Source organism: Chlamydotis macqueenii, chromosome 15 (genome assembly GCF_036417535.1).
Source record: "Chlamydotis macqueenii isolate bChlMac1 chromosome 15, bChlMac1.mat, whole genome shotgun sequence".
Taxonomy (NCBI): Eukaryota; Metazoa; Chordata; class Aves; order Otidiformes; family Otididae; genus Chlamydotis; species Chlamydotis macqueenii.
The window spans coordinates 18,112,870-18,137,049 of NC_141570.1; the positions used below are offsets into that span (position 1 = coordinate 18,112,870).

General features: G+C 38.9%; 1 protein-coding gene across 1 annotated transcript in view; it reads left to right on the forward strand.

Moving 5' to 3' along the window:
- Window positions 1-10,094: 10,094 nt before the first annotated feature.
- Window positions 10,095-24,180, forward strand: part of CIITA (class II major histocompatibility complex transactivator) — a 28,415-nt gene continuing 14,329 nt past the window's right edge. Inside the window, exons 1-6 of the mRNA XM_010122800.2 lie at window positions 10,095-10,225; window positions 19,041-19,181; window positions 20,482-20,610; window positions 21,035-21,094; window positions 22,435-22,518; window positions 23,116-23,175. Coding sequence (XP_010121102.2) covers window positions 10,102-10,225; window positions 19,041-19,181; window positions 20,482-20,610; window positions 21,035-21,094; window positions 22,435-22,518; window positions 23,116-23,175 — 598 coding nt within the window. The 5' untranslated portion in view covers window positions 10,095-10,101. The remainder of the gene's footprint in view (window positions 10,226-19,040; window positions 19,182-20,481; window positions 20,611-21,034; window positions 21,095-22,434; window positions 22,519-23,115; window positions 23,176-24,180) is intronic.

Here is a 24,180-nt window from a genome sequence, read left to right on the forward strand (position 1 = left end):
GAAATTACCAAGGTGAACATTTCAAAAACATGAATTGGAAAGTGGCTTTGTGCAAGACCTGTTATTAGAGCAAGACAATACCTAATGCATCCGAAAAACTGGTAGAGCTATTCTTAGTAGGCTTCGTAGTTGTAGGGGGAGGAAAGGTGTATTTTGTGACTAATAATGTTAATATGGTGGTAGTTATATTTTGGCTTTGTTGGTGTTAAAACAACACTTTGTAATGTGTCAGTAAGTACAGCAGACTTGCACTAAAAAAACTTAATTTGACGGGATGGCTCACAATAGTCTACAATATTAAAATTCACTCCCAAAGAAACTATAAACTCTTTAACAGTTATCATGAGATACAATTATTAAATAATTAGATGCATACCTGAAGCCGACCTCTAGTTCATTTACTGTATCAACATGCACTTTTGTTTATGAGCAACATATTAACACTAACTCAAATAGAACTGGCTTCTGACTCAGAAGCAGCTCCCGGAACTGCACCGAGAGAAGCATCTTCTTGACTGCCAGATTATTCATTTCAGCTACTGTATCAGCTCTTCTTTCACCTCTCAGCACAGTTTGCCAGCACGTCTCATGGTTTGAATTTAGTGATTCTGTAATGTTGCTGTATTTTCTGAGCTGTTGCATTTTTATTTTAAGGCACTGGAAAATAACTGTATGTTACATTCGTTACCAGATGAAACAGTACTTGCTTCCACAGGAGAGGTGAGAATTAGCTTGTCACGGCATTAGTTATCTGATGTTCTACTCTGGTGCTGCTAGCCTGGAGAAGAGGAGGCTCCAGGGAGACCTTATAGTGGCCTTCCCGTACCTCAAGGGGGCCTACAGGAAAGACTTGGAGAAACTCTTTGCCAGGGCCTGTTGCAATAGGACAAGGGGTAATGGTTTTAAAATAGAGGAAAGTAGATTCAGACTGGATATTATGAAATTTTTTTTTTACCATGAGGGTGGTAGAACACTGGAACAGGTTGCCCAGAGTGCATGCGCCATGCTTGGAAACATTCAAGGCCGGGTTGGACGGGGCTCTGAGCAACCTGATCTGGTTGGAGATGTCCCTGCTCCTTGCAGGGGAGTTGGACTGGATGGCCTTTAAAGGTCCCTTCCAACCCAAACCATTCTATGATTCATTAGAGATGAAAGGACGTAACTGAAAAAGAAACAAAATCTGTGTTTTCTTTTTTATTTTTAAAACAGATAAATGCTTCTTTCATTTTCCCTCCTTCAAGTGCATGTCTCCGCTGATTCACTGAAGGGATTATCAGTTTTCCTAGCAAACTCTGTTAGATAATTCCACAGAAGACTATCACTATAGCATGCAAGTGGGTTTAGTAACGTTCCCTAAAAAGATATGTCAAATTATGATGTGTGATTATTCAAGGTATTGCATGTGTTATCATTTTCTTTTACAGCAAATTAAGAGCTAGAAAGAATCCTTGACCACTAGAGGAATCATTGATCAAACCAGGAATTTCTTCTTTTTGGGATTATTAGAAAAGCATTCTTCCTTGTTTTAAAATAAATACATCCAAGCAAAACATCGTTACAAATTTCCAGTGTTTTATAGGATTTCACAGAACAAACTGTCCCACTTTCATTTTTTTTCCTGTGTTCTGATTTAACTACAAATTATTTGAAGGTTGGAAAGATAAAGAAAGCAACACCCTAATGGTGATCTCAGTCCTCAAATACTGCTTCAATAGCACAAAATTTAAACATAGTTACACTGAATTTATGAATTGTAGTTTGTTTTTTAGGCTTGTACACAGGAAAACCTTGACCATTTATGAAATATATTAAGATTTAATTTAATTGCTAACTAAAACATATAGCACAAAGTAGCTCAAAACCGTATCAGTTGCTGCTGTGCACTTGCTGTTACCTTACAGGCAATCTTCTTCCCAGAACAAACAATGAACTTTCTACTGTAAAGCACTATCAATGCTATAGACTTGGTATGAATAACTGAGAGATCTCTCCTGCTCTCTATTTCAGCAATAAATATAACCTTCTCTGAGATGAATACAGTGTCTTATTCACGTGATTAACATGAAGTCAGCTGATTTCTCTTTTTCTTTGGAGCATTGCCTGGAGTCTTGCACTGGCATGATGTCAGAGAGTTGTCCTGTAAAGTGCGTGAGGATGTCCTTAATAACTTGATAGCTCTCGCTCTAGCTTCAGTATTTCTGTGGGGTTTACATTTGAGGACATAGGTCAAACTAGGGAATATGTTAAATAGACAACTTTATAGTAGCGTGGCCTTCTAATTAATTTGTAAAATATCACTTCCTTTTTTTGGCCCAGAAGCAATTTCTGTGGAGTTTTCTGGCTGTACATACCAATTGTTGTAATCAGCAGCTCTATGTTAACAGGGGAGAAGCCACAGCATTTACTTGACAGATCAGGACAGTGTCTTTCAGTTGGGTGATGAGTAGCAATACACTCTCAGTAGAGATTAAGTTCTGCCATCAGTTAAGAAGTGGGTAACCAAAAGATATGTTCAGGCTGAAGAGATTTGTACCCTAAATATAAATGGAGATTTTTTTTTTTTTAAGGCTGTATAGACATTCAGTTATGTCTAAAGAGATGAAAAATAATTATTTAGTATCTCAGGAGTATGAATACTCATTGTTCCACAGTAACTGGTTTTGATTCTAAAAAGTGCAGTAGTATCTGTATTCCTTTCAGTTGGAAAAAAAATCAAGAAAACATCATATATTTTTATTGAATGGCTTATTTTACCTTTATTCACTGTATGGCTTTAGGCCTTATTTATTCTGTAGGAATCTCTAGTGTAGTTTACCTGGCAGACAAAAGGCTTTGCAGTTGTTAATGAGCTTACTTCAGTATCTTTTTCTGTTGAGACTGTGCAGTGGTCACTTAGAAACAGCGGAAACAAAAGTAGACCAGAGCAAATTCTTCAGCTCTCTTCCAGCCTGCCGTGCTTCCCAGCACTTTGGAAGCAGAATAATTCTTAGTGTGGTTAGCTTCATATATCTCTTGATGCGTTCAAAGCTTCAGTCATTCTCAGGTGCAGTTCTTGGTACTTGTTGCTTCTGCAAATAATCTGTTATTTCTCAATTTGAGAACCCCAAAAATAAGGAACTTGGGCTATTTGGACAGCTGTCAAAAGTTTGGTTTAAGTGACTTCGTAGATCCATTGCAGCAAGCAGGGCTAGCATCTATTTCCCAGTGTGGCAAGTCTTCTGATTTCACCAGAAGTGGTGCTTGGAGTCCCTCTCCCCCTTTGCTATTTGAATTTAAAAGGCCTGTATACACTCACACAAGTATCTAATTCCTTTCCTGACTTAAGCCAGTCCTCTGTAGGCTTGCTGAGAAAAAAAAAATAATGTAGAAGTAATCTAAACCTATTAAATAAAAGACCCTAAGGGTTATGGAACAGTTGAGAAACTTAGTGCAACAGGAGGTTGATATGAAAAATTGAGTACTGTTGCTTTTACTGTTTTCTCTGCAAAAATAAAAGTTGAAGATGTGTATAGAATTTGAAAGCTTATTCATGACCCTTTTTTTTTTCCCTCCCCCACCTCCCTTGCTGCTAGTAATATCTACATAGTCTTGAGATTGCTGAGGTGCTTGCTGGGCAATTCTTCAACCACTGCTTTCTTAGGCAATGTCTACTTCATCTTTTGGCTGTGGTTAAGCAGTGTTTGCTGTATTTGCTTGCATTTGTTGTTATTTATTCTAAATTGCTGTTGGGTGTGGTAAAGGCAATAACTTTCTCAGAAAAAAAAAAAGTAGAATATAGACAAAACACAAAAAAAAAAAAAAAAAGAGAAGTAAGAAAGGGTTCCTAATTTGGTGATGCAATGAAGTGAGAAACCTGTACCAACAGTTCTTAATTCTTTTGACCTGCGGATTTTTTTGTGAAGCAGACTGTGGTACCTACTTCGACAGCATTATTGTTTAATAGCATCTTTCCTTCATTAGTGAATACTTCTTTTCTGGTTCACTGAATAGCTTCAGCTCCCTAAAATTCTTTGTGCTCAGTCACAGAGAACTTGAAGGCATCTGAGGAATTAAAATTCACCAAATCCATACTATTTCTGTAGGCCTGAATCGTACAAAGAGGTAGAGGTGCTCTGGATTGGTCTTCCCCCATATAAGCCAGAGAAACATTAAGTACCTTGAAATGATGTCCGGCACATTGACTGCATCTTCTTTACAAGATACACCGGGTGCTACTGGAGAGAACTTGCTCTGTCTGCAATACACAGCTCTGAACCTCTCCCAGAGGTCAAGGTCCAACCTCTTTTAGCAAAACCAAAAGCAAGGCTCATGTCTGCAGCCTGTGAGCCCCTTTTACAATGGAGTGTGTGCTCAGGAAGAGACCACAGTTCCCTCTGCTGCCTGAAAGGTGAGAAGCCTCGACCTCCCAGCTTAGAAAAGGGAGGAAACTGGGCTGTACTGGAGGCCTCCACAGCTGTTCCTATGAAGGCTGTTCTGCCTGACTCCCCAGCAGGAAGGTGAACCATCTGTTTCTCCTGTGAATGGGCCTGAATTCATGATGCACACATCTTTAAAATCTATAAATAATCACCAATTAAAATACTGAAATAAACCTTGGAAGAAGGGCAAGAGGCCAAACCTGTTTATTAATCAGACAATGCGCTAACTGTCTGGCTTTCATCCTTCATGCAGGGTAGAGCAGTTTCAGCAGAAGGGTTTGAGAGTTCCCTTTCCCTGCAGCAAAGCAGCCTTGAGACCGCACCGCATAACTGTGGAAACCTGGACCTGAAGGCCCTGGAAAAGAAAGGCCTTGTGACTGTGTCTGTGATATAACATTCACTGTCTGCAGTTACAAGAATAACAGCACAGCTACTGGAATGAAAGTTGTAGTAAGTGCTGGTTTATTCAAGTGATTCAAGGTAGAGCTACCGTATCTGATGTGGATTTCAGTATCTTTTGTGTCTGGTGTGTGTTTTAGTTGACAAAAATCAGAAATGCTCTAGGGAAGCCCCTAAAATATGTGGTTTCTTCAACTGTCAGTGTAGTATTTTTGCCCAGTTTTCTTGCCTCCATCATTCTGAAGCTTGACACAGGCTGTGGTTTTGCACTCGTCCTTTTCCTTGTTGGTTTGGGTTTGTATTCCGTTTCCCATTCTTGCTCTATTTTATTTCAGTGTAAGGGGAATTACAGGTGTTGGGTTTTTTTTTTGTCACATGCTCCAAAGCACCAGTATACACAGGGTTTTTTTTTGTCATGTGCTCCGACGTACTGGACTAGTTATATGAAGTCCAGTGGTGGTAACAGAAAATATATGTTCCAAAGCTACCGCTAAGAGATCTGTGCATTTGTGATGCTCACAAACTTCTGGAAAGCCAAGGGAAGGAATAAGAGCTTTTCTCAGTGTCTTTTCCTCTGTCTGTAGGCCAGGCAGCAGCTGGATGTTGCTGCAGGTCCTGGTACTCGTAGTGTGCTTGGCAGAGCGTGCAGCTGCAGCCAGCTGCTAGTGAAACGCTTCACACTCCATCCTTTGCTTCCTCATGAAATACCTTGTGCTAGTAAAAATAGTGTAATAAGAGAACAACATACTTATCAATCAGCAGTGGTTTAGCAAAATATTGCTAAACCATCAATATTTTGTTAAGTTTCAGTTGTTTCAGGTTGGTTGTTTTTTTTTCTTTTATCACCAGGAAGTTCCAGCATGTAATCATTCTAGTGCTAGTGCACGTATTCAGGTGAGGTGGAATTCATAGTTAAAATGTGGGCCTATCAACACAAAGATAGTTTAGAAAATATTTGATATCTTGCTGCTGAAAACAGCTTCATGTCTTTGTCTTCATATAATTTTTCACAGAGAGTTTTGTGGTGACTGTGTCCTCTTGGCATAACAATGAATCTGGACTGCACAAGCTAGGCTAGCAAATTGATGTTGTTACTATTATTTACGTTAATAAGCTAAAAATGTGAGGGTGATGAGTTTTTAAACTCTATTATTTTAGAGAAACAGAAGAATTCCATTGAATATTTATGCCAGACTGGCAGCAAACTTGGATATCCCAGCCTAATAAAAGTAGAAACTAAGGTCATTTCTGCAGGAATGCCTTTTGAAGTTAGTCTGTCAGGATTTTGCAAAGCAGTCATCTAAACAGGTCTTTCGTTCAGCCTACCTTGCTCCATCAGCTTTCTGAGAAGGCTTGTACAAAGTCCTGTGAGATTCTGAATGACCACAACTATTTGAGGCCCTAATCTTTCCTTGCACCTACTAGATTGGAAATTCCCAACCTTTTGGATTCCTCACCTCACTTGAGAAAATGGTGTTCTGGGGAAGGTACCAGTATGACCAGCAGCATTGTAGTGCATTATCTTGGGCTCTATGCCATTTCTCACCTGCAGTGTTCATGCTGCACTACTGAGGCCCATCATAGTGTTTGGGAAGCAATATGGTAGGTGATACTGGAGGTGTAGGCATGAAAGGATGCTGAAGGAATTTTATGCCTCAATGGAAGCACAGCTAGTGAGGAAGCAGGGAAAAGATTTGGTCAGACAGTTGTAAAAACAAGCTCTAGGGGAAAAAAACCAACTCTGCAATCTAAAAGACAGACCTTCTGTGTTCAAAACATCTTCCGTAATATCACACCTTTACTTTCCTACAGGAAGTAATTTTCATAATAGACATAAAATATTTTACATTAAGAGCTGTAAATCTTGGAAGAACTACTTAGGAAATTCTGTGTGAGCATGTATGCATGACAAAAGGCACAACACTGGTAACCAAAGTCTCCATTTTAAGATTTACCCAGAGTAAGTTCCTGCAGTCCAGCTTTGCAAAATGTAGCGAAGCTAGGGGACAGGCTGGTAATCAGATATTCACTGAGGGCTCATGGACATAAGGCTCATGGACATTGCTGCAAAGTCCCTGTTGATTTCAGCAGGCGCTGTGTTATGAATGAACTGTACTTCCTTGAAAATTCCTTTCATGTTGTGTGAGCTCTATCTTCAAGCCTTGATTTTCCAGTCAGCTAGTGTCTTTGGCCTCTCTGGCCATAAACTGCATTCAATACTAGAATTTTTGTTTGAGATTCCTTCTATTCAGGCAGAATAGCTTTGACATACTATTGGTTGAGCAATTTTTTAGACTGGAAAGTCTATTTAACAGATTTCCCTACTTCCCAATTATAATTACTCAAGCCTGTATAATATATAGGCACCAGCAGGTCACTACTTTACTTCATAGATGAATGTTGTGTATTCAACGGCACAACTTCCCTTCCTGTACCAGGGATTCTCTTTAACTGACACACAGCTTATGTAGGTAAGAGTGGTGTTTCACAGCAGCTGTATCTCTTTTCAAGGATTGTCATGGAAGTCTTCCTCTCAAAGTCCAAAGGAAAAAACATGCCTTAGCTATAGAAGGTGCTAAACAATAGCAACAGAAGAAGCAACAAATAGTAAAAATCTACAGCCTGACTTAGTTCTCTTTTTCACACACATTGTTTTTGCTATGATATGTTTTAAAGAGGAAAGTTAGTTAAAAAGGAGAACTTGGGCTTTTGATTTCTCTGCCTTGAGGGGAAGTATCACTTCCAAGTAAATATGATGCTCCCCAACCAAAGTCTACAGCTAATTTTGAAATCCAAATACTCTTACTAAAAACTTAGCAATTTGTTTCACTGTTTTTCCTAGGGACAGTGAAGCAGCTGAAAGTGTACCGGTGTAGGCTGGCCAGGCTATGTCCTTCAGCACCTGACGCCTGGGTATATCATGAGCCTTAGGAGATTTTATTTGGTATCAAGATAGTAATAATTCTTTTGTTTTTTATTTTTACAAATTAAAAAAAAAACAGAAATAGAAATAACATTTAATTCTTTTCTCAGAATTGCAAATTAGGACTATTGCAGCACTTACACTTGAAAAATTTTCAAAGCTTAAGCCACTGTAGTCCCCTTTCCCTTATTTTGGCCTTAGCTACAAGATAATCAGTTCTGAGGTCAAAGATAGAGTACTTCTAGCATGTTATTGCTTGGTATGCTTGCCTATAGCCCAGCAAAAGCCAGGGACAGCTGTACAGAAACCACGTTTCCTCCTACATGATGATCTTGCAGGTCTTTTTGGAAAACTCAGGAATCCTTAGACCATGTGGGAAGAGTAAAACAGGAATCAACCTGAACTCTTTATATCTTAACACATATGCAAAGGCAATCTCACTTTTGATCTGTTTCAAATCTAGACATAGCAGAATAAACAACATTGTATTTGGGTTGAAAAGCCTATAATCTCCTATTCATGATGAACTTTGCCTGGGCACATTTGCAGGTGGAAATTGCTTAAGGTGTGAAACACTTGCAAAAAATTACTTTTCTTATGCTTAAGTGGCAATTATGAGGACATATCACAATATATTTGCTCACTTGCTGGAGGGAACTGTCCTAAGTGTCCTATGGAGGGGTGTTCTTTGCTCACAAAAAGAAATCTACGATTCCCATATTATTATATCCCCTCACAGTCAAACACACTTATACCCTGGAGCACTAAGCAAGGCTTTCTGTATCTGGCTTTTGCAGAGCTAAGGTGCAGCAGGTCAATGAGTTGCAGAGACTGGCTGAGGATTACAGTTTAAATTTAGTTTCTTCTTTTCATACACAGCTTCTCATTTAGCTTGAACTCTCCACCTCCCCCCAAAAAGGAGACTTCTTAGTCAGGAGAACTGCTGCCTAGAGGGGCCTTGAATGTGACTGATGATGCTGAGAAATGTTTCTGAAAATCTCCCTGGACAAATAATGGAGGCAATGGCAATACTTTTTTCTTTTCTTTTTTTTTCTTTTTTTTTTTTCAATCTCTTGAACCCATTCAAGAGCACACTGATTGCAGTAGCTGAGATCCCCAAGCTTTGGTAAACTCATTCAGGTTTGCCGTGATAGCAAGCAGTTCCTAATTTTCTGCCAGGAAAACCCCTAGCTGCCTTCAGCATGTATTCTGCTTCACAAGATGGTAAAGTACCAGTAGAAGCATCTTATTCAGTGCAGTTTTATGTTGATAAAACTAAGGGAAACGTCTTTTCACATAATACCCCAGGAGCAATGCTACTCTGAATGAGTTGGACCTTATTCCTACTCATACTCCAACAAAACTATTGTTATCTCTTCTGTTTTGAATCAATGTGGGCAGCAACTTCAAAGGAAAATATGTTTAAAAGACAAATTCTGAGTGAGATAAGAATATACATGAAAGATCAAAAGTATTTACTTTTCCATAAGAAAAAGAAATTAATCTGCTTTTCTCAGTTGCCACTTACAGAGTTACAGTAAAATTTGTTACCTACCTGCACTGCAAGTCAAAATCCTACTATTGGATAATGGTTATTTTTCCAGTGTTTTGCATGCAGTTCCTGACATTGAACATAAGCATGAATATTCAGAAATACCCAGAGTTTTTACCTTTATTCTAACCTATTTGACTTTCATGAAAGCAGAATTTATTCACAACCTAATCTCTAAGATTGCATTGGAGTCTCCAGGTTTTAAATCTATCCCTCTTGCAGAGGATATGTTTTGTGCTGAAGCTTTTGGTACCCCCTTGCTGGGCCCACACTCCACCTTGGCCAGGAGACAAAGATCGACCTATAGCAATCCTTCTTTAATGGGATAAATATTTTTTTAAATTATTTTTTCAAGTGACCATGTTGCTGATTGGAAAACTATCTTTTATGAATGTTTGGAAGAACTGTGCTGTTTTGTCATTTAATCAAGAAGTTATTTGTTGCTGGAGATATTATTTAAAGGCTCAATCAAATGAGGAAATACCTCTGCTGTTGCAGGCCTAAGTCTCTTAACTTTTTTTTTTTTCACTTCATCTTTTTGATGCTGACTGAGTGGACTTTTTTTTTCTTTAATTTTATTGAAACAGTTCAGATTTTGCACAGACCTCCTTCAAACGTCTTCAGATGCAGATATGAACCTCTTTAAGGAGATCCTGCCTAGAGTAAGGAAGATCCTTTCAACTGCTGCAGCTTCTGATGACCATGCATTGCTTAACCTCATGCTGAAAGAAGATATGATATCCAAGGAGTACCATCAAGCCTTGCTCCACGAAAAAGACAGAGAGGACCTTGCAAGGAAGATATCTCTGATGTTTGTGGAAAAATGGGACCTATACTTGAACACTTTGGTTCCTCTCTGTTGTCTAAACCTCTATGGCAGTAAGCCTCAAAACACAACAGATAATGAGCCAACAGGAAGCAAGCACATTTCTGGTAAATCAGCTTCTTTTTCTTTCTTGCTTTGTTAAAGATTTACTTTTGTTTATTGCATTTTGATATTGCATTGTAACATAGTGCAAAGTACATCAGTGGAGAGAAGGTGGGGAAGAGAAGAGAGCAGAATGTAATGTAAGAGCAGCTAAGAAGTGATCCATCCATTCAGCGTAGCTACTGGATACTCATTTTCAGAGCCAGGCCATAATAAAGCTTGTTCTTTGCCACATTTTGCAGAACCAGAATGCAAAGTCAGTTTTTCTCAACTGACATACCAGCCATTAATAGTCTGAGTAGCATTTGTTCATGCTGCCAACTCATGTAGGGAAATCTCTTTTTCAATCGTATATGGGAGGAATGCTCTCTACTTTCAATTCCAGATGTATATAAGCAACAAAACTGCACTATCTACAAGAGACTGCTGCAGATTTAAGGAGGGGAAGTACTTAATGACTTATGAGGCTGGATTTAAGAGTTTTGAGGTTTTTAATAGGCAGCAGGAGAGAGAAAAATGCACACACCTTGTAATTCTGAGGCAGTAAACTCACTTTCTAGTCTGACCCACCAGAGGATGAATGTATATGTTGGAGAACAGAGATACCTCTGCAACAATCCTAACATTGTTCATTCTGTGTAAAATGGCAGAACCCCAGCTTAAATTATAGCGTTCAGAATTACTTTTACAAAACCAAGCAATTGTAAAAGGAGATTAAAAGAATACTTAGTAAAATATTGGGGTAGTCCTGTGAAACTGATGGAAGGACCTTGGGATGCACAGCAGTGAGGGATATAAATGTCCTCCTCTCCTAAAATACAGTATTGGACATCACTTCTCAAGGCACAGATGAAAGTGCAAGAGGAAATGCTGTGGAAAAAAATTAAGATAGTTCATAAGAGGGCAAAATACTGACCTGGAAGATTTTAGCTCTATTATTAAACACATTAAAATTAATGCCAAGAATTCATATTTTAAATGTACACTATCATAGCAAGTGGCCTAGTGTCACTTATCCTGGGATTACATATAGTCTGGTTTCTCCTTTTAATTAAATCCCTGAAGTGCTTGAAAAGAGCACTATCTCCTTTTTGTAATGGTAGCACCAAAAAACTCCATTCAAAAATCTTGATCTTGTCATGCCTGGCTCTGTATCTCTGTCACAAAGCCTGCATTTATTTGATTCAGGACAGTAGGAAGCTGAAGTGCATGAGATGAAGCATCAGTCTTCATCCATCACATGTTCAGCTACTGTCACTGTCCTCTAGATTTTGTAGTACAGATGGGCTTTTAAAAAGTGGTTTCGAAGACACTAATTCACCAGGAAATGACTCAAATTGTATTAGAGACTTCAGCTTCCTTTGAGGCAAATTCTTTTCTGACTTTCCTTTTGAATTTTTTTAATTTTTCAGCCTTATATTCAATTATTGTTTCACTCTGAAGAAGCCTTGCAAAGAAAACTCGATCAGGAACAGATTGATATCAGCAGGTTTCTCACTAACTACTTAATAGTAGTCTGACAGCCTCTTGTTTCCCAGTCTGCTTTTCCCTCTGTCTCCAAGACCATCTTTATAGACTAGTCCACGAGATGGACCAGTACTCTGATTTGCTCTGGCAATTCCTTTCTGCTGTTTCTAAGCAGCTGTGAGTGTTGTACAAAAGGTGGACAAGCAATCCTTGCTGCAGTTGTGAACTGGAATCACAGTAAACGTTTGAGCTCTTTTGTTCCCCAGACTTCCGTTCTTGAAGTGTATAGGTCACCTCATGGGATTGCAGCCTCTGAAGCTGGTAAAGAAATCTGCCTGCAGGGCTCATAAAGAAGCTTATAACTGGTGGGGTTGTGCTGCACGTTGGAATAGGGCTAACAATCCTCTTAAATTCTGTAGGGATTTCTCACGCAGTGATTGTATTTTCTCCTATCAAAACAGAGCACTAAAATACAGAATCTATATTTGTGCAGCCTTTCATTATTTTCTGCTCTAAATGCTGTTACACCAAGGTGTTGCTTTTCTTCTAATGTGCATAGAGAAATTCCAAGAATACAGCTTCCTGGGTGGTTAGGGAGCCCAAAGAGGCTAGTGCTCTGCATCGCAGGCTCGGTCTCATAGCTCTGTAAATACTGAGAACAGATCAGTCACTCCCAGGAAGGAAACAGCTTTTTCTTTTCTCAGTGAGTGTGTTCCCATGGAACCTGGTGGAAGTGGACCTCCTCTGCCTTACTGAAGCAGTAAGTCTTGGATGTTGTTGACTTCATCAAATCCAACTTCCTTCCTTTTCCCTTCAGATTCTGGTGGGACTTCTGTTATAAGCTGTAGCCAATGGAATAATACTACAAAAAGTATTTGTTCACTTGAGAATATGCTCTCATAATTAATTTCTAATTTGTGTAGGTCTATGCATGATAAAAAATAGAAAAATAGGCAAAAAAGCTTGCAGAGCCACACAGAAGCAGCTATAGGCATCGTGATAGGAACACTCATGAATGAAGTTGGTTTTCAAAAGGTTGTTTGTCTTACACCAGGTAAGCACTGGCAGGGTAAGCAATGATTAGATGAATAAACATTCTGTCAAATGCTGCTACGAGCAAACCCTGAACACCATGTGTAAGCCAGACAAGATTTACAAGCCCCTGTTTCATGGAAGATCCTACTTGTCATTCTGGGCTAATGGCAAAAGATACTTGCACAAGATGCCAGACTGTATTGGGTAGAGTCTGTGAACACGTGAAAGAAATACTTTCACTTCTGTTACACCAAATGGAGCTGCAAGGTAAGCGTGTCTGCATGCTGCTTGCTTTATTCTTACTGATGGACTGTTTAACAGCATGACTTTGGGACAGATTTGAACTGGAATGAAACAGGAGAGGAAGAATTCTGGGGAGCACTGGAAATTGTTACCACTGGCTCTCATCGGATTTCAATTTCCAACTGAATGAATGAAACTGTTCCTAGCTAGTAACAAGTGCAAGCTTTTCTTAGCAATGGCAAGTGACCGGTAAAGGTAATAAAGGTAACAGTGCTTATACTAGCGTTTCTAGAAGGGAGGTTCCTCTTAATTTTCCACTTTGGAATTCCCCCTGAGCCTTTAACTTTCCTGCAATGACTTGTCTGGCTTATTTCCTCCTTTCTGGTCTCACTTTCTATAAGCCCTGGGCAGTGATAACAGCTCTCCTCAGTTTTTGCTTCTGAATCCAGAGTGAAAGAACAGGAATTGTCCAGTTTCCTAAGGTCAGTTTTTCCTCAGCTCTTGAATGCAGTGGTTTTGTCATGGTAAATCCAACTTATCTTACCTTTTGTAAATATTAATAACTACAGTGTGCCAGTATCTGGATTTGTATTGCTTGAAATATTAGTAGGATGAAATCTGAATGCGGGTAAAATTTTGGAGAATTTTTAGCAATTTCATTTTGTGGCTAGCCCTGTTACTTGCTCAAAACGTTGCTGTAGTTTGTTTCAGACTTTAAGAATGTACTTGTTTTTTGTATAAATGTTGCTTCTATAGAAAGTGAAACTGAGGATCATTGAAAGAAACCGACTTATTTCCAGTTTCTTCACAGATCTAGCAAGACAGCCTAGAGCTTTACTTTCCCATTTAGGAGGGCTGAGATTCTGTCTTGAAGAAGGTGTCTGAGTGCAAATATAGTTTTGCTACCAAAAAAGCTTATAGGGAAGGTGTCTGCTGTGCTGCTTTCTTTCATCTTACTGCTGGGATGGGAGAGCTGGGCACAGCTGTGGCACATGAGGCAATTTGGATATGAAAAGGCAAACTCTGCTCTCAAATCACAGCTCTGACACCTGCAGGACAGTATGTTATCAGTCTGCCTGAACTCAGCTGTCTGCAGAGCAAGGCTAGTAATGTTTCTGTATCTGTTGTGTTGGTCACTATACAGCTAAGTTCATTGAAAGGCAGAAGCTTCTTTTACCTGATAGTTATACTTTTTCTAACTTCTTTAAACTCGTCTCTAAGGAAGACAAAGGAGAATGTGGCAGGATATAGAGCAACTTTTTTTTTTTCCCAGCATCGTCTCTGTTGTTCTTCCTTTTTAGACTATAAAGCCCATGGAAAGTAACACACTACTCCATCAGCAAGATAAAGATTGTCCGTAAAAGCAGTATCTTGTGTTAAATCAGATAATACAACAGGAAAAGTTAAACTGGCTTTCAGATTATAAGCCTTTCATAGATCTGAAATAGAAACTAAAACCTTCAAAGCTACATATAAATTGAGCACCACTACTTGCAGTTTACAAATGCTCAGACCATCTCTGAAAGGAAAATCTGCTCGATACCTGTGGAGCAGAGGAATTGTTAGTTATGGATTTGGGAAAAGGAAAGGAAGACAGGCTACTATAGCATGGAGGGGACTTCATCCCTCCTCACTGCTGGCTCGCCCACCTTCCAGAGGGCATTGCCCCAAAACACTGCCTGGGGCAAAAGCCAGGAAACACATCCCTGCCTTCTGGTGTGTGTACTGTGCACAATGACATAACCTTTGGGGGATGCAGAAGAAGATAAAATATTTTTACAGTTTTTTTTTTTTTTAGAAAAAAAAAGGCTTTAAAATTGTGGCTGATGATACTGAACTTTTAGTTCAAAGTACCCATGTTTCACTGGACTCCTTATTTAGGGTTTGATAACACTTGTTTTTTGTCACCTTGCATCACTCAGATTCATATGTAGAACTTAATAGGTCTGGAATGTTGCAAGAAAATAGCATTTCTTCAGCAATCCTTGTGTTTAATTTTTCAACCTCAAGCCTCCTGGCTTCACTGCAGTCCTGCTCTTATTTTTCTGTGATCTAAGACTTGGAGCTGTAATGTTATGTCATCCTCTGGTAAAGAAATGTGTGCACTACTACTCTTTTCTATTAATTATAGCTTCCTAAAGTAGTACAAAAATTAAATTGCAGAGGGAGTTCCTCTATTCCTGAAATGACTTCACGTATTTTCATTTTCTTATATTCTGTACTCATGTGGGAGATTATTTTGTTACCTGTCAGTTCAGATGTCAACCGAGTTTTGGGAAGGAAACCCCCTAACAAATCTCCTCAGAAGCAACCACCTTGTTTTTGCAGTAAATGTTACATTACTGCCTGTATAATCCTTTTCTATTCTCTTAGATATCATATGCTTTTAGTTAGTAGCAGACCGCATTGCCTGGAGTCTTTAATTAATGTTGATAATTTAAAATGTAAAATATGGTTAAATCCAGTTATTGGGGCAAAGTGATAAATCACAACTACCTTCCTGATCTTTAGAAATCTAAAATGCCCCATTGTATGTGATTTAAGTGAACACCTACTACTTTAACTGGATTCTTTGTCCTGGTACACTCATGTTCACTATTTCTTTTACTACTTTTCCAGCATTTTTAATTCATATGGTGTCACCTGGACTCTAAAAGAGCACTGGAAAAAAACATTGAGAGTCTTAGAACTGAATCATATTGTTGTGCTGTATGTGCAGAATACTGCACTGAAACGAATGTATTCTGAGTGGAAACCTCGCTGTAGCAGGTACCCACTGAATCATTGCAGAGGTGACATAAAGGGAACACAGCTCTACAGAATATAGTGGTGCAGCTGGAGTGTATAGACTGCTGGAGAAAGGAGGTGTTATTTAATGAAAAAAAATCTGTCTTAACTAGTGTCCAAACAACAAAAGATTGAATGGTATGGAAATACATTTAGAAGTATGTCCTGTCTTCCCCCTGCCCAGTGTCTGCACTTTGTGCATGGAGGGCTGCCGCAAAGGAGAGCGCAGATATCCTGGGGAACTTCAGTCCTTTGTCTTGCAGATCTGTGTGGGATCTGTTTTTCTCCCACTGAGAGCTGGCTCTAGTGTTCACAGCCCTAACACAGAAATTACTATGAAATTTTTTAGTCCTCTGATGTAAAAATGTGCCATATGTGCATTGTGGCAGCACTGCATGGCACCTCAAAGGGATTGTATTATCAGTAAAATAAGTGTGAAACAACAGAGAAATTGCTGAGCAGTATAGAGCTTATTCATCTTTGGTCTCACACAGGGGACTGCTGAGATGCTGTGAGAAAAAGGGAATGCCCTGGGAAAGGAATTGCTGTAGTAAACAAGCTTGGTCATGTCTGGTTTCATTTTGTGTGCTTCAGTTAAAACATGCAGCAAAACACTTGCCGTCCCTGAGGTGTAATTCTCCTTGCCTCTGGCTCTCTCAGTGTAGAAATTTTGATCTTTCAAAAACTCACTTTTTTTTTTTTCCTGCACCCTTGGACAGTGCTTTCCATGGTGGCACCATGATTTTAATGCAGCAAAGCACAGCTGCTATTAAGAATTTGTTGGTTCAGCTACAGAAAGGAATTGTGGCATCCAAAATCCAGTGCAGTCAATAGAAAGACAGCTATGTATGGATTTGTGTCAAAACCAAAGTAAGGAAGAAGGAAGAGGGTAAGCTGAGGGCTATTCAGACTGGTGAAACAAAAAAGACAAGTAATCAAGTTTTTCATTCTTGACAGAGTAGCAATCTTCATTCTTTTCAAGGTAGAAAGCTAGGTTTCTCCCACTCCTGTGCTCCTGGGTTATAGCACCTTTCACGTTCTAATTTTCAGCTCCCTGGCTGGACTTGGTGCCAGCAGGACTTCCTCTTGATTGGTTCCTGACTGCTTGACCATTGTAGCTGAAAATTTTGCATTACTTATATATTTATCCACAGGGAAATGCTGTTGAAAGAAAGGTTTAAAATAACAAAAGCTCTTATGCCTATGACTTAATTAAAGCATAGTATTTCCATGAAGATTAAGTAGGCCTACCTAGCGTCTTTCAATAGGACTTGCCCTCTTCTTTGTCTGCTCTAATCAAGCAATTTACTAATCACTGAACTTAAAGTGATGCATTAGTCTGTCTTACATTCCCTTTACGGCTTCTGCCCAATGACTTCTCTGTCTCTAAGCCCAAAATTATATTGACTCAGAGATAATGCTTAACAGTTTTATTCACAAAGTCTGGCAACCTGGCATTCTGGAAGGCCCAACTCTGTTTAGATTTTACATTAATTCAGAAAAGGAAGAGGCAAAGAAAAATATTGCAACAAACTGAAAATCTAATCTGATATGTTTATAACCTCATTCTTCGTTCTCATCAGGTTTGTCAACTTCTGCTTTCCATTAATAGCACAGCAGGCAAAAATACAAATTTTTTATAATTTTGGTAACGTAATGAGGCCACACAACATGAAAAAGGAGAACTACCTGAGTGTAAATTATTCCTACTTGTGGTACCTCACTGTGTCCACCCACTCTTCTAAGTTCTATTTCTAGATTCTGATGTCTTCTGCAACCGAATCAGAGTGCTCCATTTCCAAACTGTTCAGAGGGACAACCCTGTAGAGGGGTGAGAAGGATGAAGATTTGTTTGCAACAAAGCATCATGTGGTACTGTGTGACTAGGTCTGCTCTACCGTCTTCCATCGGAGCTGCAGTGTTAGCTGTCTTTCTCTTTTTTTCAGGATGCAGGTAGACTTCATGGTACAACAGGTTGGTCCGCATTTGCACATCTCAGGAAAGTAGCTAAGTGCAACCAGGGACATCAATGGCATTCTGCTAAAGGCAGAATATTTGAACCCCATATTACAGCTATCCTTCATTGCAAAATATGGTGCTTGATGCCAAGCTAAAACTTTTCATGGTTGTGGTATGTGGACATTTCTTTTAACAGGATATGGTCTGGAAATTTTGCTGGTTGTTCATTTCATGCTGGCGTCTCAGTATTATGGTGGAGTAAATTACTTGGATCACTAGCTAAGGTGGCATTCATGTCCATGATCTGTGAACACTGAGGAGCCAATATTTGGCTTTCAAATTGTTTGATAAGGATGATCAATAACCAACAAGTAGTGTTATTCCACTACTTGTGGAATACCCAGGAGGAATGTTTGAGCTTATTCTAGTGCCTGCTGCAGTAACTGGAAGGAAATAAAAGGGATTTAAAATGAGATGGAGGAAGAGATAGGCTTTATCAAGAAATGTAGCTGCAGCAGTCTAACCAGTCTCATATAAATATGGGTGACCAGAGCAGGGAGCACCTTAGGTCAGTCAGATTTGTCTGGATGCTGTATGGTACTCTGCTTGAAAGCCTATGGCAATTCCCAAATGCGTGAGTTCTGAGAGGGACAGAAAATGGATTAAAAAATAACTGTGATAGATTCCAAAATGTCAGTGAGTGCCCTGCTACAGGGAACTAATTCCCAAGGTGACCATGCTGTTCTGTACACAATCAACTATATGATTTGGGAAAGAATGATATAAAATAAGTGTTCTACCTAAAATAAGTGTTCTGCCTTTCACTGTTCTTTCTTGTGGTAAGGGGATGTCTCCTAGTGCCACTTCCAGTGCTTAGGCACTGGGTGTAGCATCCTGGCCAGAAGCTGCTTCCCCTGAGAAGAAATTGTCTTGACAGTAAAGAATGAGATTCTTCTTCCGTCCTCTTCACTACAGTCTTCTAATTTCCCTGATACCTACTTGAACTGTGCTTGCATTATATCCTGATTAAGATACAGGAGTTGCAACTTATTCAGTACTTGGCACTTGAGGCCCAAGTGGTCAGACTGCAGTATCCCACTCCCCTGACTGGGATAAAAGACAGGTAAGTCTCATTGCAAGCTGTATCTGGATCTATAAGTTTAGGTAACTCGGGATTTATAACAGCGTAAGATTTAGTAAGCGATACCAGTTCCACAGCCATAAGATCTCAGTGCCTTGACAACAGAATGCCACAGTGCAGAACTTGTAGTTTTGGTTGACAAAAGCTGTGGTTTTGTCATAGCTAACTGTTTTGCAATTTGATTTCAGACAAGAGACAAATCATGGATTCAGCATTTGTGTCTGAAAATGGCTATCTTGATTTGCTGCACAGTGAAATCGATCCATTGTGTCTGTATACTTTCCTTGATGCTAAGTCATCTGGAAACGAAGAAGCTGACTTCTCTGCAGGTTAGTAAAACACTAAAAATACTTGATTAGTTTAGTCATCATGCTATAAGTTATTACTGTCTCCTCGCAATTATGTAGTCATCTAATGGCAGTTTATGATGGTGTCTGGACTAAATTCCACAGACGCTTGGTCTTACAATATGATAACTTTGTCTACATCTGTATATAAAACAGTGACTGCTTCCAGAAACTATCATGTTTTTAAAACTGTATGTTTTTACAGCTTCCTGCTCAGTGAGTCTAACAAAACATACTATACATGTCACTCATCAAGGTGTGAGGCTACTGCCTTTTGTTTGGATATCATTCCTGTAGGCAGTTTATTTGCAAATGTTCCTATCATAAGCTGGTCAAGTGTAATTGTCCACACTTTTGTAGTCAGATGTATGACAGATATGAAGTCCTATAGCTCTGTGCCCAGTAGGTGTAAAAGATTACCAAAACTGGAGGATACAGCCTCACACCCTTGTTGCTTTCTTGAGTGAGCAGTGTGAGCAGCTACATGGGCAAATCAATGGGGAACTGAGCACCAGAATCTGAAATCTGTTTGTGATTAATTGTTTCCCAGTTTGAGCTTTGCTTTCTCAACTTCTGACTGGTAATAACACCTGCAGGAGTGTTTCTTCACTCCCATGGCCTCACTTGCTCAGTGACTGAAAGTAGGATGAACTAGAGATCAAGGACTGACTCTTGTTATTATCAGAGATGTTTCATTGATTTCTTTGAATTGTTTCACTGGATACATTTGAGCTTTAGCAATGTCTGAGATGATGTACGTAAATTGAACACTGTCAGGATATGGTACCAGTTATTGGAAGCTGGACATGTCTGTTGTGAAGATGTTAGTGTAAGTCCCTGGCATGTTTTTGGCCTTATCCAGCTAGCAGCTTCACAAGCAATTTGTAGCTGCAGTTCAGAGGCTGGCATGGACCCAGCATTGTTCTGAACAGGGAATCACCTGTTCAGGATAGGGTACCACCCTATCCTGAAGAACAAAAAGTTTTAATAGTATGGGTGAGTCCAGCCAATGCGTGTAGGCCTTAGTGTCATAGAACAGATTCTGGACCTGTTTTATTTACTAGGAGAGATGAAGTCTCTGAGTTTAGCAAAAGAGGAGTGTTGATTTATGGGTGACTGTAAATTACTGAGAGTTCTGTTCCTGCTTAGCCAACACATAATGAAAAGCCAAGGCCTTATGCTGAAGTAACAAATCTACCTTTTCTGTGTGTCCTACTATCTGTTTTTTCACTCCTTGGTTGTGATCTCCATTGAGCGAATCTGTACTCCTTTTAAATTCTAGATCCTGAAGTTGATGCCGGCAACTATGATCAGTTCAGTAATATGGATTTCCTGTATACAATGGAAAATGGTGAAAATGGAGATGAATTGTATCTCTGTTCCAACACCATAGAAGCTTATGCTAGAATAGGTATGAAAGCAATTTTTGGTTTTTTTCAATCGTTCTTTTCCAATCACTTGCTATAGCTATTTCTTACAGATTCTGTTTTCAGTCTAAAGCAGTGGCATATACTCAAGTGGCCTGTCCCTCATGCATGGTAGATCTTGCCAGGGTACCCAAACCTGTGCTTTGTGGGGGAACAGATGAACAGTAGCTTTTGGTTGTTGGGGGAAAAAACTCTCTATTTATGGCTCCTTCTGCTTAATACTTCCTGTCTCAACTTCTCCTTTCTCATGTTCTTTACTTCCTGAACAATTTACAAGAAAACTTAATTTAACTCTTCAATTTAAGTTATATGGTAGAATTCTGTTAACAAGGGTAAGTTTACAAGAGTTTTACTGTGAAATTTACTGTATCATTACTGTGTTCCTTTTTTTTTTTTTCTTCTTGCTAGCTGAATTAGCAGACTATGTGCTCAAAGATCAGCAGGAGAAGCAGGTGGAGGACACTTTTGGTAAGATTTATGTGGCAAAGATTAATTTTCTCCATGACAGTGTTCTGGCTAACATTGGCATTGTACTCCATCCCCACAATTTGAACACTAGCAAGGTTTCTGTCCATCTGGTATACTCTTTTTTGCCCCGGGGAACTGTGTCCCAGGATTTTCTCAGCAAACTTTGAGGATTTTCTGTATTTTATTTGCAGGCGTTTCTCAAAGATGGCATTTTTATCTCTGATCAAGTTGCTGATCATGTCACCATGGCCATAGTGTACACACAGCTTAACTATCTAGTGCAGTATATGTCCTCAGTTAGCATCAGACTTTGAGCACAACACAGATGATAGACATAAGTTCATTAAAGCTGACCCATCCAGAGGACTTAGCATGTGTATAAATGCAGTTCATGTATGCTTATTTCTGTCCAGGATGCACAAAGCTGCCCGAGGAAGCGTGTCAAATTTTACTTCTCTCCCTGATCAATACAGCGGTATATTATACACGTAGTAAATGATTACTTCATTCATTGCTTGACCAGAGATAATTGTTTGACTTTTGGTACAAAATTGTTGTTTTGGTAGTGGCATAAATGCAGCTGTTTACAATTTCAGAATGTATATATTAATATCTGGCTGTTGGGAGACCAGTAGAATCAGAAGAATTCACAGAATATCGATATATCCTGTTTTATGTTTGGGCAAAGTGATGTGGAATAACTTACCAAAGGTCAGTCCTTACCTAGGACAATTCTGGCTACAAGAAGCTTCCATGACTTTTTAAATGCTTTTTACTGCTCCCTGATGTTTAGAATTTGAGGTTTTTTGCACCTAATGGGAAAAATTATATTTGTTTTAGAAGAAATGAGATACAGTATTAGTACTTAAGTATCTGCTGGTAAAAGAATGGTATGGATAACCTCACAGTTCTTATGACACAAAATAGAAAATCTGTTCAGAACCCTTTATCTTTTAAAGGAAATAATCCTTTTCAGATATAAAATGAGTGAGTAACTTGACTAGTACTGAGATCACACTGTGCTACAGCTGTGACGTTTTATCCTTTGCTTATCATTAGAGCATTGAGAAGTATTGATGTTTTATTAGCCCCTGAATTTGTGACTATGTTAATATTTTGCAGTTCTGAAACTAACACAGACTGAATCTGCATTCAGAGCTCTGTGTGCTTTCTGAATCATATCCATCTGGATGTGTGTTTTATCAGGTGATATGGTTTTCATCTTTTATTTGGAGCATATTTCATCTATGCCTGTTGGTGTGTTTCTCTTGCTTTTACCTCATCCAATAATTTTTCAAGGAGAACAAAGGTTGACATTTGGCAATATTTCATGTTTTTAGCAGGAAGCCTTATTTTGGATGAAATGCCTGCTGAAAACACTGAGAAATTTACTGACACAAAGATGAAGAAATGTCACAAACGAAGTAAGTGAGAAACAGTGAGATTTTGAAAGGCTGTAGTGTTTGAATTCTAAATTTGCATTAGAGTACTTTGGTTTTAACAGTGTCAATGCATGTCTCATGCAGTTCTTCACTGATACAACCAGATGTGCTTCCTCTGACTTTGCTTATCCTGTGTGGGCTGGAAGTGAAAACAACTCCATCAAACACATTCTTTACAATTCACAGAATTTATTGTCCTGTAACATGATATTAAGCATGTCGTATTTCTTCCCTTTTTTATCATATGTGTAACAGTGTTAACTTTGTTTTCAGTGTATCTGTAGCTTAGCAAGCATTAGCTGAACAATTCCCTCTACAATAGCAAGAACAGCAAAAATCTTTGATTACTGGCACAAAAATCTGCAGCCTAATTGAAACTTCATGGTCACATGAAAATTATATGAGGCTTTTCACATTCATGTTTTATACATTGGATCTGTACAGTTCTGAAATACCGGAATTGAAGCTGCTAGCACCCCCTTCTACTTAAAAAAGTTAAAATAAGTTTCCATGGTGGAAATTTAAAATTACCAAACTGGTACCATTTTTAGCATTTAATATAACTTTTCTTTCTTTCAGACTTCTTAGGCTCTGCAGAAAGTTGCTCTGAAGCTTCAGAACCCAAATACAAGAAAATTGGTAAGTTATTGGCTGAATAGGAAAAGGTTATTGAACATATATTGTATCATGTTCCAAAGTCTCATCCGCTATGAGGTTTTGTGACTCTACCTTCTAGGGAAAGTTTGCTCTCATAGGTTTGATGATACAGCATTGTTGTGCATTTTCATGTTTCTACTTCCAGCAGAGTAGAAATCACTGTAAAATCGCATTCTTACACACCTCTGACTAATTCATGATGCAAGAAATCCATGCCTTCTTATCACTAATTATTAAACGATGCATCCTAGTACCAACGACACGGTAGCCTGGAAGCAATTGGCTCCTTATGCTTCAAAAGCACACATTCCTGCCAAGGTGATAGAAAAATTACTTCCTTAGCATCAGCAGAGGCACAGTTTAACTTTTCTAAATCCATCTGAGAGAAGAAAGCAGAACAGTGGAGAATTGGATCAGTACCAATTTTTTTAATTTTTGTCAGGTACACCTTTTATTTTGATGGGTAATTTGACTCAGGCCATACTTTGGCATTTCCAAATGTTTGGTCCTTTTTTGTTCCAAGTGTGACACCTTCCAAAAATCCAGTGAAACATCCTAGTGAAAATAATTGTGAAGAGATGGCTTCTTGGGCAATGCCCATGCTCTACAGTCCTTTAAACCAAAGTAAGAACAGGAGAAAGGGAAATTCATGGGTGTTGTATGCTATTAGACTGTCTACAAGGCAGTCTTGTGGAACACTTGTTCCCTAGGTGTAAACTAGTGTTAAAGTTCTTACCTAGCTGCAGCCTAAATGGTGTCTCAGGCATAGCTAAACCAGCAAAATACTTGATGGATCTGGAAAAGTAATCAGAGTTCCTACTGAACTGTTACCTGCTGGCTGCAGTTATTTAGACACAGGTAAAGTTCCTGGCAGTTGGTACGCATTAAAGGTGGATTATCTTTGACCTGCTTAAATTGCTTTATTGATTTGACACTTTTAAAAGACTGTGTTTATGCCACACTAACAATTAGAGTTTTCAATAAGGA